This window comes from Photinus pyralis, unplaced genomic scaffold (assembly GCF_008802855.1).
Source record: "Photinus pyralis isolate 1611_PpyrPB1 unplaced genomic scaffold, Ppyr1.3 Ppyr1.4_LG5, whole genome shotgun sequence".
NCBI classification, from domain to species: Eukaryota; Metazoa; Arthropoda; class Insecta; order Coleoptera; family Lampyridae; genus Photinus; species Photinus pyralis.
Genome location: NW_022170596.1, coordinates 19,984,667 through 20,002,075, shown reverse-complemented (window position 1 = coordinate 20,002,075; position 17,409 = coordinate 19,984,667). Strand labels below are relative to the sequence as shown.

The 17,409-nt window shown below is 38.5% G+C and overlaps 2 protein-coding genes and 1 long non-coding RNA gene across 5 annotated transcripts; 1 reads left to right on the top strand and 2 right to left on the bottom strand.

Annotated features, from left to right (window-relative positions):
* Positions 1-647: 647 nt before the first annotated feature.
* On the top strand, positions 648-1,370 carry LOC116170402. Its single transcript, XR_004145230.1, has 2 exons — positions 648-739; positions 1,004-1,370. It is a non-coding gene; the product is annotated as an uncharacterized LOC116170402 (long non-coding RNA).
* LOC116170401 lies at positions 739-1,633 on the bottom strand. Its single transcript, XM_031486772.1, has 3 exons — positions 1,501-1,633; positions 1,362-1,436; positions 739-1,301 (listed from the first exon to the last, which is right to left on the bottom strand). The coding sequence occupies exons 1-3, from the start codon at positions 1,548-1,550 to the stop codon at positions 947-949; spliced, it is 480 nt and encodes a 159-aa protein (XP_031342632.1). The 5' UTR covers positions 1,551-1,633; the 3' UTR covers positions 739-946.
* Positions 1,634-2,127: 494 nt separating this feature from the next.
* On the bottom strand, positions 2,128-11,727 carry LOC116170400. Of its 3 annotated transcripts, XM_031486770.1 has the most exons (3): positions 11,593-11,724; positions 11,008-11,547; positions 4,351-10,947 (listed from the first exon to the last, which is right to left on the bottom strand). In XM_031486770.1, exon 3 carries the CDS (start codon positions 7,480-7,482, stop codon positions 6,232-6,234), a length of 1,251 nt encoding a protein of 416 aa, XP_031342630.1. In that variant the 5' UTR covers positions 7,483-10,947; positions 11,008-11,547; positions 11,593-11,724; the 3' UTR covers positions 4,351-6,231. The 3 variants fall into 3 exon arrangements, with proteins under 3 accessions (XP_031342631.1, XP_031342630.1, XP_031342629.1); XM_031486771.1 differs by having other exon boundaries at positions 2,128-11,547; positions 11,593-11,727; XM_031486769.1 differs by having other exon boundaries at positions 4,351-11,547; positions 11,593-11,722.
* Between the last annotated feature and the right edge of the window lie 5,682 nt (positions 11,728-17,409).

The following is a 17,409-nucleotide window of genomic DNA, read 5'->3' as shown; positions in this document are numbered from 1 at the left end:
CTTAAGAATGGGTGTGGTTTAAACTAATATATAAGTGTTTGTTGTAATGGGTCTTTGCTCTGAATAATTCAATAATAGGCGAGATGTCAAGAGCCATTGTCCATCATCATCATCCACAGCAGCAGCACCGACATCATCTTTGCAATGCAATGGGGAAAAAAGAATTGACGAACTGTTACTGAAAATTAGAAAATTAAAGTGGGATGTTGAAATGCTGGGTTGTCAGCGGCTCAGCGCCGTATGAAAAAACTGATTTTGTAGTGATGCTTGGACGTTTGTAATGATTCATACAGTGGCAGTTAAGGCAAGGATTATTTCTTTGTGTGTGAGGCAATGGCATAAATACGACGACGATGGTTATTTCTTGTGTACCAATTAAGACAATTTGTATGTAAAGTTTGCGAATTAAAAGAATGTATAAAGGGTGCTGGTATGATCAAACACGCTTATTTCTTGTGTAGGAATTGCGAGCGAGAGGGTTAAAAAAGTTTGGGGATTGGTGTTTAATGAACGCTCAATTTTTAAAACGAGTACACTGTACCTACGGTGAATAGACGTTCTGCTTGGTATCGCGCATTTGGTAAAAATAGAAAATTATCAGCTCGCATTATGTCGACTTGCGTATGCACTCATTTCATTGCACAGTGATATTCGCCGATTCGCGATGTGTTGTGGAAAATAATTTTGGTGTTTCTTTGTGATAATGATTAATTCGATTAGTATTCTCACTCGAACTCAGGTAGGTACGTAAATATTGCATTTAAAGTTATACCGTGAATGTTTGTGGCAGGTAAACTAAATTAATTAATATCAACAATCGCATTAAATAATCCATGTATTTTCTACGTAAAATTAGCTACATTACATTAATGTTTTACTTATTACTCGTAAGTACCTACCGAAGTACCTACTATTACAAATGTGAAATTAAATTTAAAAAGAAAAATTAGCTATTCTTTAAAAATTGCATGTAATTTATAATAAACTTCATGTCTCGATGCAGGTTTTCATCTTGAAGCCGTGGTGCAGCCAATTCCCGTTCTAAACGCTCCGTCTGGAGTTGGGAATTTCTTTGTCTGGCCTGGAAAATTGTCAGCATCTTCTCCAGACACCCCATTGATAACATCGCCAGCTCTTGGGGTGTGGACGGCTCGTGCCATCTGGGCGATTCATGAGATGGCGGCGGCGGTGGTGGTGGTGGCGCCTCTTCTCGGTCGATGGCTGCTGAAGACGGCGGCGAGACGTGTTCATAAAATTCTCTTAGTAATTGCATATCTTTTTCCCCCCTAGGCAACGGGGCACTGTAACAATAAGAGAAACAATATTAAAAATAGATTATATGTAGAATAAAAGTAACTTACTGAAAGTGATTGTTGCCGCCGTTATTTACAGGTAGCTGTAGTGGTAAATTTGGTTGTTGTTGAGCTGGATTATTTCTGTAACGTAACAATAAAATAAGTATTTCCACATAAACGGAGGTACAGTAATGAGTAAACTTACGGAAATTGATGCATGTCACCCATCGCGGATTGTGGATGTAAAGCTACCATTTCTGACGGCTGCGTTTGAGTATTTGCCTGGGGTAGCGGCGCAGGAATTATAATATGCTCCAATATTTGTACTGATGGATACGGGCTGTAAAACATATATGTATTAGAAATTTTATTTTTTCGTGAACAATAATTTGTACCTTAACTGTTGTTGGTGTTGTTGTTGCTGGCCATGTCTGGGATCTATCACCGGTGGTCTCATGTGAGATGGAGGAATCGTTGTAATTGGAGGAGCGTAAACATGATTGAAATTTCCCTCATATTCTTTTAGAAAAAATCTTCCAGTTCATTTGTGGTGGTGGTGGTGGTGGTAGCTATTGTTCTATAAAAAATAAAATAATACAACATTAGTATCTATATGGATGGTGGAGAGCGAGAACTAAATTATTATACAAGTTTACAACTTACCTTTCCGGATGTCCTTCTTTATCTTCCGTGAGGAGGTTGATCACATCACCATCGGATAACTTTGTAGGTTTTTCTAAGGCGGTCTTTAAGATTGAGCGTCCACCACCCCCACAGGCATTTATGTAAGGCTTCTTACTCGTTGCACTTTTTTTTAAAGTCAACTTGGCGCGTTTGGTTGAAGACATGACGATAACGTGCAGATTAACACTTGTGCCGCAAAATGTCTACCCCTAGGTATATATGTGGAGGTTTTTGTTGGAGTTAGCAAAAGAGTGATTCTAAAATAACATCAAGGACGTTCTCACACACACATATCAACCATTGTCCCAAATGATACCCGTGAAACACCTGCAACATTGAAGATTCCCAGAAGACGGCAGAGACCATTCACCTCAGTTTAACAATGATAATATTCATTAATGTACTGGGAAGATGAACTTTAAATGAGCTTTAATCCGTGAGATCTCATGACTTCTGTGCATCATTGACGTAGTATCTGTATATCGCATTTCGTCAATTTTGCATAACCCCTAACAAGAAGTGTGGGGTGTGAGTGTCTGGGACAAACGATTATCTATGTAAGATACGATAACGAATTTCCTGCCACTCTTGGAATTTGTCGCAGCACCGTGTTATGGGTAGATATGATGGAAAATGGAATCTGATATTGTTCGACATATTTCAATAATCACTTCTAACAACAATTGAAAAATATCTCGATAAAAAAGGAGGGTGGTGGAATAGATGACATCGAGAAAAAGAGACACTAGGAAATATGTTGTATGGTGAATTACAATAATAAAAAGTAAATATTTAAGTTTTTAGTTATTTATTTATTCAAATCGACACATCATAACCTTATAGAACAACATTATTTTTATCAATCCACGATTTCTCGTCCAGACCCAACCATTTCACGTACACTTTGTCTTTCTTGCGACGCAGGACTTTTTCAACCAAGTATACGTCCGAATACTTGGCCTTCTGCAACTCATGTTCGTAAAATCCACCTAAAATCGGTTTAGCCTTCATGTCTTCCAACAAATACGTGACCGGATTTGTTATTTGTACTTTTATAATTTTGAACAGCTCACTGGACCAATTGGGGGTGTAGCCCTTCGCAAATATGGATTTAAATTTGCTAATTCGAACTACATCGCCGACATTAAAACGGCATTTCTTATTGTTGAAGAGCTTGATGTGGTTGTAGGCGTCCAGCTTTGTATCGGCCTTCACTTCGATCGGTTTCATCCCCGTTGTTCGATGTTTACGATTATTGTACTCGCTCGTGATCGATTCGATTGCATCTATCCATACATATTTTCCGCGTAAACTAAACTGCCGGTACAAGGGGTTTTTTATACTTCTTATAACCCTCTCGGCCAGTGCGGCCTTTTTCGTACTGTACGTGGAATAGTGATTAATGCGTTCTTGCATCATTAATTTGGCGAATGATTTGTTATAGAATTCCTTCCCTGCATCGGTCTGTAGATTTTTCGGTCTGCGTCTCGTAGATTTGAAAATAGCCTGTACGGCTTTTGTCACCTCCTCACCCGTTTTAGTCTTCAACCCTCGCGTCCATAGATATTTTGAAAAACAATCGATAACTACTAATATGTATTTGTAGCCTTTATTCTCTTTTGCGTAAGGTATAAATTCGGCTAGATCTGCTTGCCAAAGATCATCGAAGCCTTTAATGATGGTACGTCTACGAGGGAAGTTTTTGCGCGCCGCTTTGTGTAACTCGTTCACCACCTGCTGCATCCTCTATTAGTTTATGTAAAGTTTCTTTGACCGCTTTCAACTCTTCCTCTAGTACCGCTACGTAATTGCGAAGACTGTCTACGGGCGCTTTCGCAATCTGCATGTATTGTGTGAGGTACCCTTTATTTATGGCATCGCGGTCGTCTACTGGATCGGCGAGGTTCATTAACCGGTTTCCGTTGAGATTTAGTCTTGTTGATAGGTAGTGTTGCAACGTTAGGGCATCGTGACGTTCAATAGGATCCACAACATTACTTAGTCTCTTATTTTCCACATTTATAGTATCGTCGGTAATGGAAAATTTTGTCTTTAGCAGTTTCCCAAATTGAGCGTGGGTATGAGAACGTCCGAATTTATCCATGGCGAATGTGGGCAAGAAGACGGAAAAGGGGGTATTTATACTAGTTGACGTAAAAACGGTCGCGTGGGCTTTTTTATGTAACCTTCCTCGTACAGCTCTTCCACGATTGATATTATATCATTTTGTACTCCAGTGTTACCAGCCATTTTTTCACCCCATAAAACCTCTAAATCCCTAATCAGTTCATGCACGCTATTCCAGTATTTGTATTCGGTCGGTCGGCCGAGTTCCTTGAATATACCGCTTCCGGATTTCGCACGCCCCCTCTTCGTCTCTTCCTCCTCCTCCTTTAGTAGAGGCTTTATTATGAGCTTATACTTTTTGCTCTTATTGCCTCGAATCTGATCGGTGGGATCGTAATTGCGCCGTGCGACATGAGTTGCTATTATTATCTGCTTATAGTTATTTCTATCCTGATTGGATACTAGCGATTCATTCGGTTCATTCATAATGATCAGTTCGTATAGGCCCGCAGTACCTTTGTACCGGATCCCGTTAACGACCAAATCTTCGTCACTTATCGTCACCGGCGTCCTGCCCATCGTCCACTTATCCGTTTCGACATCATAATGAATTCCAAAAGTCGTGTCAATTGCATTACTCGTATCCCTTATCATGCGCTCGACGTATATCCGCGGTAGGTGGTTGTATTGTTCCAAAAAGGCTTGCGAACCTTGCATATCGAGTAATGAAGCAGATGATGATGCGACAGAGGATTCTTCTTCTTCCTCCTCCGGTTGATGCTCTCCTATCACTGTACTCTGTAGAAATGACGGCGGCTGTCTCAATGATGGAGTAGCCGTCGGGTGAAAAGGACTAACCATCGGACTCATATCGGTTGGCGGATATTTTTGAAAGTAGGGCAGTCTAGCCAGCGGACTGATCTCGGTAAGGGAAGAGGGTCTTCGTCTCGATCGCATGTAATAAGGTATCGCAGGAGTCGTACGTTGTAGTGGTGACTTTCTTTTTGCAGGAGATTGGCGTTTTTTAGGGGGCGATGTAAATACTTCGTCCTCTGGCTCCTCCTTTTTCGTATCAATAACCAATGATGACGGCGGCGGTTCGATTTTCTTTACGATCTGGGATAGCGGTTGAATTAACGGTTTATACGTTCGTACAAACTCCACTTCTTTAATAAAACGATCCGCTTTGAGACGATTGTACTTTTGCTGTATCGCTTTACGCGCTTGAACTATTCGTCGTTTCAAGGCCATCTCTTTAGTATCCATGATGATGATGATGATGATGCGATCAAGGGAACAGGTAAACAAACAGGGGGAACAGCCTGTTTTTCAATGAGCTCTTATTTGAAAGCTGTTTATTTTGAAAGCTGTTTATTTTGAAAGCTGTTGACTTGATAGCTGTTTATTTCTAACTGAATAACAAACACGTTTTCACGGTATTATATAGTGATCGAAACCTTTCCTGAAACGGCCGTTTTGCACATCCGCATCCTTATTTATCACCATAAATCCATACGGATTTCGCCAACTTTCCGAGCACATCTCTCGGAACAACGGCATCGTTATTATGGGAGCAACGTGATCTTCATAAATGTGCCGCAAGTTCAAGTCGTCCTGTTCAAATAGAACAATTAAGTTGGCATTGTCCCTAATCAATTGTTTAGGAATTTTAGAATACGTCTGACCCAAGTAGAAACAATCGATGACGTTATGCCTGCCCATTGAAAAGTACGCTCTAATGTTATCCTGTTTTTCACATGCGATATCGTCAAAGATAAAAACTGAATTAGGTTTGGCCGCATTGGGTTCCATAATATCAGCGTTTTCGCTAAACGTAAAGTAGCCAATATCCTTCATCGGCTGAAGAATTTTACCCAAAAGCCTATATTTGTCCTGATTCAGCGATTTGGAATAGACGTACACGTGTTTGAAGCGTAGACCATTGGGTTCAGTTAACAGACTGAGCATCGTATTCGTTTTACCGCAATTAGACGGTCCGCATATTAAGCATCTCACACTGTTTGGAAGTAACTCGCCGTGTGTTTTTTTATACTCCACATTTGGCGTCGTATCTAGATTTTGAATGGGCAGCTTTTGCTTTTGCATCACCACCTTCATTTTTGGCGGTTGAAATAAGACTAAGAACATTTTTATCATTACATTTTATTTATAGAAAAAGTACAAATTATAGTTTCTTCACTTCCCCGGTCAGAGGATTGTATTGAACTAGCGCATCGTGCAGGATCAGACAATAAGCAACCGTTCCCGCCTCGAAGGCCTCCAACGACTCCATTTCCAGCTTAACATCTACCGTTGAATGCTTCAGAGACTCGTTTTGTCTCGAACAGTCCAGCACAAAGATCGGACAACTTTTAAAATACAAATAGTCAAACAGAGCGTCTTGCTCATCTTTCGAGTAATAATCACGTCGAAAGTTTACATAGTTTTGATATGCCATGATGTATTTATTGACATTAAAATCTAAATGCATCGCTTCGTACGGATAACTTTCTGAGTTGAGATGAAGTTTTAAATTTCGAATATTGATGTTATCGAAATTGGCCGCTCTTGCTTCGCGCGAAAACTTTTTTCCGCTTCGTTGAAATGCTACAATTACCCATCGCGGTTTCTCTAGTTGAGTTGAAGTCTTGATTGGCCATATATCCGACTGTGCCTGTTTTAAAGCGGGCAATTCGTACAGTTCCCATTGACGGAATGGCATTGTAATTTTTGCATCTTTATTGATTCGTTCGTATAGACCAATTTTGGCACTATCGCTAAGGGTCACGTGGGCCACCTTCCATTGGATTTTTGTTAATGTTATTGTTGCATCGGCGGCGGTGCCGATGTAGCAATTGGCATCGCTTCTAGCACGAATTAATACTAATTCTTGCCGCATGTTTACGATGACCTGCCGATAGTCCTCCATGCTCCCGAATATGTGCTTTAGCGGAATACAAACAGCGAAATGCTTCTCCTTGTTGCTCTTGTCGTAGTCTACTTGAAGAGATCCATCATCGATGGGTGACCATCCCAAATGTTTAAGACCTTTGCTTTCAGTAGACGTATATGATACGTATCCCTTCAGTGAGGATGTAATACCAGGATTCCTGCATACATCCACTTTCTGACCTCCCAACTCGTAGCGAATTTCTTCGAAAAGGAATGGCGCGAAATTGTTTGTAAGGTTGCATGTTTTTGCAGCGGCACCCTCTTCTTGCGGCTGACTCCATTCGATTTTTCCTTCCAAGTACAAGAAGCTATCGTATGTGGCGGTTATCAGCTCTTGATTTTGAATTAATATTCGTATTTCACTGGAAAGACCGTAATCCGAAGATCCTCCATATGGAAGATAAGTATGAATATCGGACTTAACAATCGTCTCGTCAAAGTGTACGCTTTGAAAGACGTTTAACGAGTCTGCTGCCGCCGCCATGTTGTACTTTCAGACCAATGGATTCCAAGAAATATTTTTCTGCTGGCGTTAATGTGCCCGGACCCTGTCCCGATTGAGAATAACTCGATTTCCGCTTATCTCGTTTATTTATAGTGTTCAGGAAGGATGGCAGCGGACCTTGATTAATACGTAACCCCATATTCTTTTAACTCTAATCGCACCGTAAACGGTTCACTTTCCCCGAAATCGATCAATTCGCCCTTTTGATTTGTCAATTTTATAGTTATATTACTAATTCTACTGGTATTTACTTCCAAATATTGAGTATTACTGGGAATTTTATCTAAGCGATAACCTGGTGGAACGGAAACGTCTATTTCGTAAAGGACTTTAGCGCGATTTCCGTTTCGATAGGATCCCGTAATGAGATTACACTCTATGTGAATGTTGGTATGCTTAATGATTTGTATATCTAAAGCAGAGGTATGTAGAACATTCGCATCCAATATCTTCGATTCGAAACCGAGCATGCGTCCTATGCAGTCTCTTTGAGTGAAATCTATATCAAATTCGCAGCTAAGTTCACACTTGAGCGTATTGTTATTTGCACGTAGACTAAAGCGACTTGTAGGAATGTGAGCTTTTATATACTCGCTTATCTCTTCCAACTCGTACGCACCGTGCGGAATTGTTATCACCTTGGAGTATACGCTATTTGACTCAGTTTTATAGTAAAACTTATCGTTTCCCGCGTGAATGTTTCTTATGCTGTTACAGCCGTAAAACCCCACCATCCCGATGACGTACATTTTTCCCGGATGAAGTTCAATAGGTGGATAGAAATCGTGACTCGCCGTATTTCCAACGCCCTCTATACTGAACGTCGTCGACATGACTACTACGCGCTCACCAACGACATTCGAGTTATTTATACAAAAATTTTAAACACAGATGACCGCAATTCGTCGTACCGAATTGTTGCTCTTGCCCGTAATTATAATAGATTTTACAGTCGCGGAAATACTCGACTATTTCACGCGGTGGTGGAATATTACCGAAGCTATCATAGTACCAAACGCATCCACCACGTTTCTTATACGAGACCCAATGAGTGCCACGCCCCCTTTGACTATCTAAATTAATAACGCCAGCTTCATTTTCCCATGGGGCCGTAGGCATATTATCTCGCATAAACACGTCCCTAAAATATGGTACACACCCCTTTGCATGCTTACGTAGATCTACATCAGTCAACGGCCGGTTTGGCAATTTTTTGAAGTTTTTTTTTTTTTTAAATGCAGCGCCAAACTGCCTCCCGATTTGTAAGGTTTCAGAAACAGCACACCGCCACTTTTATTTCCTATAGCGAGCGATTCCATCGTGCGATTATGGCGCGAGGTTTCATCTAGCATTTTACGAGCGTCACGAGATGCATTAACTGCTTTGGCAACCCCCGCCGCTCCGCCGGCTAAAGCTCCAACTGCCGATAGACCGGCGAATAAAGGTATCAGGAATGGTAAAACCCCACCCTGTTTTGGTATGGGAATTATTCTAGGCACACTTACATTTTTCTTACCACCTAAACTTTTTACGGTCATATTTGCAGCCGTAACAGCCGACTTTATTATGTCAGCGGTGTTGCCGCTTTTCCTCATTTTCCTGGCTATTGTCCTACGCAAATTCAATAAACTACTGCTCTTCTTCTTCTTCCCCTTAACGCCCATCCCCAACTTTCTTTTCACCTTCATAATGGTACCTACCGTAAGAGCGGCTGCTCGTTCTCCTAACTTCGCGTCGGGAGCTTTTAATCGTTCCCAAGCTTTCCGCTCTAAAAGGCGATCTGCTTGATGTCGACCTTCCAAGTCTTGGTTATCTCTATAGCCAATGTCGTGCTCTTTACACTGAGCGTCTAGGGGATTTATGCCGGGATCGCCTCGCTTTAGCCTTTTATCTAATTTAGTACCAGGTCCGCAATACTGATAGCCAGGAATATGTAGTTCCACTGGAAGTTTGTTTATGAGATTATTAACCAAGCCACTCCCATCCGTACACTTCCGCTTCCGATTCAACATTGTTGAATTGCGGCAATAAGTTGCCATATTTATAGGAAATCCATCCATCAAATAAAACAAAAATGCTCAAATAAAGTACGTTTATTGACATATGTGATACATAAAATAAGTAGGTCGATAGTATAATAATTCCATCATGCAAACTGTATTATGAGAATTGACGTTAAACTTATAGTTTAATACGTCTTCAATATCGCGATAGATGTTGTCATCGTCGCCCTCGTCCTCGTTACCAAACTCCATTTTACGAAAATGACGGTAGTTAATCACCTGTTCGATAACATCCTGATAGAAACAGGACAGAGCGTACGATTCCAGTAAATCCAAACGATAGTTGATTATATCTTTTAGATTAAACAATTCTTCAACGACGTACTTACTCATCGTGCAATAATGCAGCTTATCACGTTGTATTGTTACGCTCTCTAATATTTTCTCAGTCGTCGTGGGATCCCGCACAAATTTCCTGTTATAATGAATAGTAAAATTTGCGTTAAGCGATTCAGAACTTTTGTCGTGCTCAATATCTTCTTCCTTAACATTGGACCAGTCGATCCAATTTTCGAGCTCTTGAGATCTAAAGAACTTCATCTCGAGATATGTTTGGTGCTTTAGAAGCATTTCCCAATCTTCTTTCACCATCACTATCGCATTTAATGGAGAGTGCACAATTCGTAAAACTGGGGCCAAATTAAGATGCGTACTGTAGCCAATTTCAATATATTTCTTCGAATTGCTTTCACCATCGTAGAGGTCATATGATGAGCAATCGATTAAACGTTCGTCGGCAGCTTTACTATGCACATTTTCAGCAAACTGGGTGATAGAATCATCACTAGTGTCTTTGTTGTTATTACAGCACCAGCACGAGCACGAGAAATAATTATTAGTACAACTGATTGTATCCATTTTGGAGCTTTTTTTCGTTGAGATGATCTCGACCCCACGATCACAGAACAACTAAAGTGTTTCTAAGGGTGGATATGCATTTAAATAAGAGACACAATTTCTCTCTCTCATCAACAACATTTTATTATTTCTCTCTATCTCATTTACAACTTTTTTACATAAATGTTAAATTAGTAGTCTTCCCCGCCGTTCCGGCGCTTGTTATAAACACTTCTTCCCTGGACAAGGTGTCCTTGAAGATCTGCAGACGGTTGTCGCTCTTGAAGTAGTCATAAAAGCGCAAAGGAAGGATGCACTTAAAGTTCTCAGTATCGATCAGTATTCGGTCGCCATATTTGGTATTGATTAGGTCGATACCAATCACTTTATACTTTTCACCGACCTTCATATCCTTGACGTTCTTGAAAGGTTTGCAGTAGGTGCTACTGTTGAGTTGATTAAGATCCATTTTAACTGATTAGCGAACACTATTCGACTGATTCCATTCACCGTTTCTACCACCATTATATTGCTGTCTGTTGACCTTGAAATTTAATGCGATAAACATTACTGTCTGGTGACCTTGAAATCTAGTGCGATATACCATTACATTGAGTTCTGGTGACCTTGAAATCTAGTCAGATAAACTGATAAACGATGATTTTCTGCTAAGACGGGAGACAATATCTTACAAAATTGCTCTATTTTTGTACTAAAGCGAAATCTATCCAAGGCCATAGTTTCCCAAGGCCCTTTTCGTGCCGCACTATATGCAAAGGACCACGCGATCAGTACATACACGCGATTGTTACTATCGTCAAATGTAACTTTCTTCATCACCATATTATGTATTCACCCAACTGAGTCTCGTTCAGTCCGTTTATAAGGCAATCAACGCATATTTTGTAATTTAAAAAGAGTCTACATAGTTCAATCCCCAACTCATACGTTTGGACAATGTTTTGACACTGTTCCCTAAAAGTCTCAGGTCCATAGACCGCCTCATGCTCAGCATCAGATAGCAATACCAATAAGGTTTGATGAAGGCATTCAACAGCCGTTCGCCGCATATTCCCCCTTAACACTAACCACATTTCAAGCTAACATCTTCTAATATCTATATTTAAATTGCAACACGTTTGACCTTGTACACGATCACTTCCGTGAATCGAATAATCCCGCAAGTGACCTTGAGGCGGCACCCCAGAAAAACACAAACAATTTGATCACACACAAACAACATACACAACCTCCCTTTGTTCTCAGCGATCGACCTTGAAATCCAATGGCCTTGAGCCGCCGCCACCCCCCCTCCACACAAACAATACACCCCTTTGTTCTCACAACTCGACCTTGAAATCCAATGGCCTTCACCCATCACCCCCCCTCCGAAAAACACAAACAATACACCCCTTTCTTCTCAACACTCGACCTTGAAATCCAATGGCCTTCACCCATCACCCCCCCTCCGAAAAACACAAACAATACACCCCATTTCTTCTCAACACTCGACCTTGAAACCCACCCACCCACTTACGCAATACCACTTTGACCTTCAACACCACTTTGACCTTGAAACGCTAACACTTCAATCATATGGCACTTTTCAATGTAAAGTGAGCCAGGATCGGCCTTACTATACTACTTTTGTTCATAATTTTAATCCCACATTTAATATGAATAAATTTTTATGTTTGTTGAATTAGTTCTAGTTAGTTATATTACTGTTCGTTTATGTATTCGTTTGTTGATTTGTATTGTTAAACTTTCGTTATACACATTGCTATATAATTCATACATCATTTCAATTAAGTGAAGTTTTTTAAACAAACATATTTAATGTTTCACATAAAAACAACAAACATAATAAATCGGGAAATAAAATTAACTGTTGTTTATAATGTTACATTGTAAACTTTCGTAATAAAAAGTAAAACGGCGTTCCATATAACTCAATCATAAGAAAAAAAAGGATTTCTTATGATTGAGTTAGGTCTAATTTTAATGCGTTTTTTTAGCAATTACTTATGTAACGATAATTTTATGTAACACTTGATAATGGAACGAGGTGCGTTCCGAAACATGTCGTGTCTTTTCATCAGTACTACCTGTCAACCTTAACTGTCATTAAATTTTGAATATAAACACAAAAAGATATAAATTAGTTCATACACCAAAACACAGGAGCTCAAAATTTCCGATTTCCTCAATCAATTTTTTGTGTCACCGGCATGAGATGTTAATTATTTATTCATCGGTGCTTTTTTATTTCGATATAATGCATTTTCCCATATTATTTCCCAATGTTCCGTTAGAAAGTTCCCGTACTATCTAAACCCCTATTTACTGTCTCTTAAAAGTATAGTTAAGTGCAGACTAGAACATAAAAGAAAAATCAATTAGAACGATGATTTTGCCAACTTACTTGAGGCAATTGCAGAAATTCCATTTTATGTGACCGCCGGTTTTATGCTGTTCTAAGATTTGCCAGCCACAATAACAGTAATAATTTGGTACACGAAGGGCGAACACTAGGTTGAATATCAAAGAACACAATAGTTTCCGTCGCTACGCTAGTTTTTCCTTCGTCCTTATGAATATAACATTTCCATTTGGCACCCTCAAAGTGTTACGTATCAATAATAATTTTTACGTTCAAAGCTTGAATAAGTAGAAAAGAGAGGACCGGAATAATTTCTAAACGTATATGGCTACTGCAATGTGTTAAGTTGAGATAAAAGGGATTTGAACGAACGCGTCAGATAAAGACGGGAAATCCTTTGAAAATCCAAAGAAAATATGATTCGTTTCGGGTTGAAAATCATAATTCACAATTGGAATACGCTCGCTGAGTCTTTTGACCAATAATGTATGCCAATGCATTCCCGAGTCCGTAGCATCGGCTTCCTATATATCAGTCTACATTTTTGATGTCCCCCGGGAACATTTACATGAACGATTTCTTCTTACATGTGCTTTTCTATGCGATCGATACGCGTATTTTTTAGTGCGCTATGTTTTTAGAATAATCTCTCGCAAATGTTAAAATTCCCTCGTGACAGATTTCTATTAATATTTTTTAACCGCATAATCTGATGAAATCTTCCTCCTTGTCCGTTCGGCTCAGTTCACGACCCGGAAAATTAAGTTTGTGTCCCGGTTAAAAAAAAACGGTGAACAAGTGTTGGGTTACAGCTTATTGTATCAGAGTGATTTTCGTTTCTTATTAAGCGAGACGGATTGTATTTTCACGCGGACCCTAACATTTATTTACTCTCTGCCATTATTCATTATTGGTTTGTTCATTTGTCTTTAAATGTACGAAGTTGGAAATGGGAATTTCTACTATATTTGTGTGTCAACTTAGCGTGAGATTTATGTGTAACTATACTTATGTTCTACTAACATTTTTAAATGTAAAAAATTAGTATTAATCTGGGATTAGGCACAATTTGATTAAACAAAGAATTAATAATTATTAATCAAAATGGTAGTAATGAATTGGAATGTGGTTGGAAATTTGTGGTATTGACATTGAATGCAGATCCTTGCGAATACTGTTTACAGGCTTTCTAGTATAACTTCCATCAGGAACCTTAATTAAATCTATTGATATCACGGAAATTCAGAAAGTATATCTTCGTTATGACAGTATTGGTGCAAACAAATATTATTTCTTCATAAGCGAAAACTTCTTGTCTTTCATGACGATTGGTGAAAATTCAGCAAATGCATTTGTCAAACAGAACTATCTTTTACTTTTAAAGCTTTTTGTGTTGGCTCATCACATGTTGTATTGTAATGCAATATTCAATACATAGAAAAAATCTCGGATATATATAACAATTTGCTTTTTTCCATGGACTTCATTCGTTTTGTGATAGTTCTTTTAATGCAAACCCATTCAGTAGTTCACAGTTTTAGCTCCTTTCTACTATTCTTTTTAAATATAATGAATTTAGAAAAAAACTGCCTTTATTTAGCAGTGTCATTCTTAAAACCAAAACTTCTGGCACCTTCATTTTTGAATCGGCTGTTAAGATTATTGATTAGGTATGGTATCATTATCAGAAGTCGTATAAAACTGAATATACAGGATCGCTGTTAAAGATGGATCCAAAGCTCTTACGCTCAAACCATTTGAGATATATAGTCATAAAAATGAGAACGCTTCCATTTGAAATTATTTCACATATTTTGAGGCGAAAAAAATTTTTTTTGCACATGGTTCTTGATCGTGACTTCCTGACAGCATATGTCCACTAGTGGAAGTGTAATAGACTGCATACAAGCTTCCTGTTTGTGTTACACTTGTAATACAGTTCTTTACACTCATACTGCCCTCTTCTATTAAAATACCATAAGATTTGAAATGTGTTAAACCCCATCAAGGTATAGCACTCGACTAGTTCGTCGTTGGACAACCTCTACGTTAATTTTTGTTTGTAAATTCCCAGAATTCTCAGATAAATGTGTAAGTTTATAGGTATCTGCATCTATAAGTTAATAGAAATAATCCGTATGACCCTCCTGAGCACCAATACGAATGCCATGTTCAGAAAAATTTATGTTCAAGAGATAAAACCCCTTTTTTTAAATCATTGGTCGATATACTCTTCTATAAGGCTCAATTTTGTTTATATAAAAAACTTTGGATTAGAACTTACAAATCCAAGCCACCAAAGTCATATATTGGCATGAACAGCTACGGCTATGGCTATGGCCTTCAATTTTATTAAATGATTAAAGTACATTAAATAGAAAACGACGTGTTGAGTACCCGTAGTGGAATGGTGTATAGGTAATTATTTTTGTTGCTAAATTAAGCGTGGAAACTTCCAGATCTAATTTTACAATTAACCTGGAAGAACAGAAAGCTCAAATCTCTGCAAAAAAAAGTACAAACGAACCCTCCTATATTTAAGATCGTTAACGATTCAAAATAGCTATTATTATTATTATCATCAATAGGCCTACGTTTTTGTATGTATTTTTTGCATTGCTTTTTATTGGATATAAATAAATTCGTAAGATAAGTTGGGAGGAATTAGTTAATACTTCTCGGTTGGATTTTCGATGTAGGTATTTGGGGAAATCACAAGAATAAACGAAATACGAACTAAATTTGAAAACATCAAGCAGACCCCATCTATTTTCGCATAAACCATTATTTCTCGGCACGTCCTTTAGATTAACAGGTACTTAGGGGAAGGTCCGAAAATTTACACCTGATTACATCAGTATTCCGAACGAGAATTTCTAGATCTGTCTCGGTCCACTTCACTACCCACCGATAAACTCATTTGTAATTCTACAAGTCATCACAACCCTTAAAACTTACCGATTCGTCCCTTAATTTACTTTAGTTACAGCTTGAATTCTTATCCTGCCGCCTTACTTTTTCTCGAAATTACTCGAAAACTCCAATTTAAACCGTAGACATGAAACGGAAAAGCTCTTAAAGGACAGGCGACGGCAACTGGATTATCACTTCAGCTGATAAACGAAATACAATTTTGAAAACTATGTGGAAAATGTCAGAAACGCGAAATATATTTGATTACCCAAGAGGGTCGAGTAAGCTGATTTTAAACGATTTTAGGTCTAAAGCACAACTGGAAAAAAGGTTCGCTCCACTCGCCACGTTTTTTAATAACTGGTAATAAACGACGTCATTGAGCATATAGCCGATTTCTTTCAGCTCAAATATGGCTGCCGCTGTGTTCTTGAAGATGGAAATATTTATTTAAAGGACCGTGAGCGAAAACTGCGCGAAAGGAATTCACCTCGAATTCGGGAATTTAAATGGAGTTGCGGCGGAAGGAAATAAAGTAATTCTAACGAACTGTTAAATATACGACCCACTGCTGTAATCATATTGATTTCTGCACTTTTGAACGTAATTAAATGTTTTATGATTTGGATTATGGAACGTTAAAGCGCGCGCAAATTTATGGCATTATCTATCCAATTGGGGTGTAGATTTCGTTCTAATGCGAGGAATAGTTTGACGTTAAGTGTGACTATTTCTGTCACAATAAGTATTCGCGCTTAATTAGGTTCGCCACAGAAAATCCGCTTTTAAAATCTATTAAAGTCACTAAGAGGCTACCAATGAAAATTCACTCCGCAAAATTCGACTGAAAAAATAGCTCTAAGGTGCTTGTGCGTCAAGGGAAATTTCAAATTTGACCTATAAAAGAGATAGGGAGGTATCCGTTTACGCAATTTTGAACTACTTATTAAATTTAATTTTTATTTTACAACATTTTTACAACAGTTTTACAAAAATAGTTTTGTGAAACTATGTGGGTGAGTTAATTTACTTCTAATAGATGGGGGGCTAAAAAATGCGCCGTATGCAACCTTTTATTCGCACTATTGGTACTGCGAGTGGCTATATCAACAACGTCACGACATTTTCTTGTTTTGTAACTGCCTCAATATTAGAGAGATTTTGACTACAATTGCAATAAAAGATTAAACATTTCAGCCCATGTTTTCGACGGGCATTTTTTTAATATAGAAACGTACCATTTTCTATCTCTTGCTAAATGCGCCATTTTATTCTGAATTATCTGTCATGAAATTATTAGTTTGTCGATCACTACTGTTAATTTTATTTGATGTTAATTCAACTACTCTGCTGCTGTACTTGAGCAAAAATAAAAAAAATTCTTATTCTTATTATTCTTATTAGTTTTTGATATACATATGTCAATTTTTGTCTAAAAATTTGGGTAAAGGGAAAACCAATCGGTATTAATATTTTTTTCTCTGCTAATAGATATTGGACAGTGAGATGCGTACCATGAAAATTTGAATGGCGAGGGTTACTTCAGAATTTTAAGAGCCATTGAGGAAATCTACCTATGTCGCTTAATCGACTTTTCAATCGTTGGTATCAAATGGACGGAGCTCCGGTTCATAAGACTCGATCCGTAGATGCTAAATTAACTGAACCTTTTGAAGATCGTTGGTCGGAAACTAGAAGGTCCATCGCTTT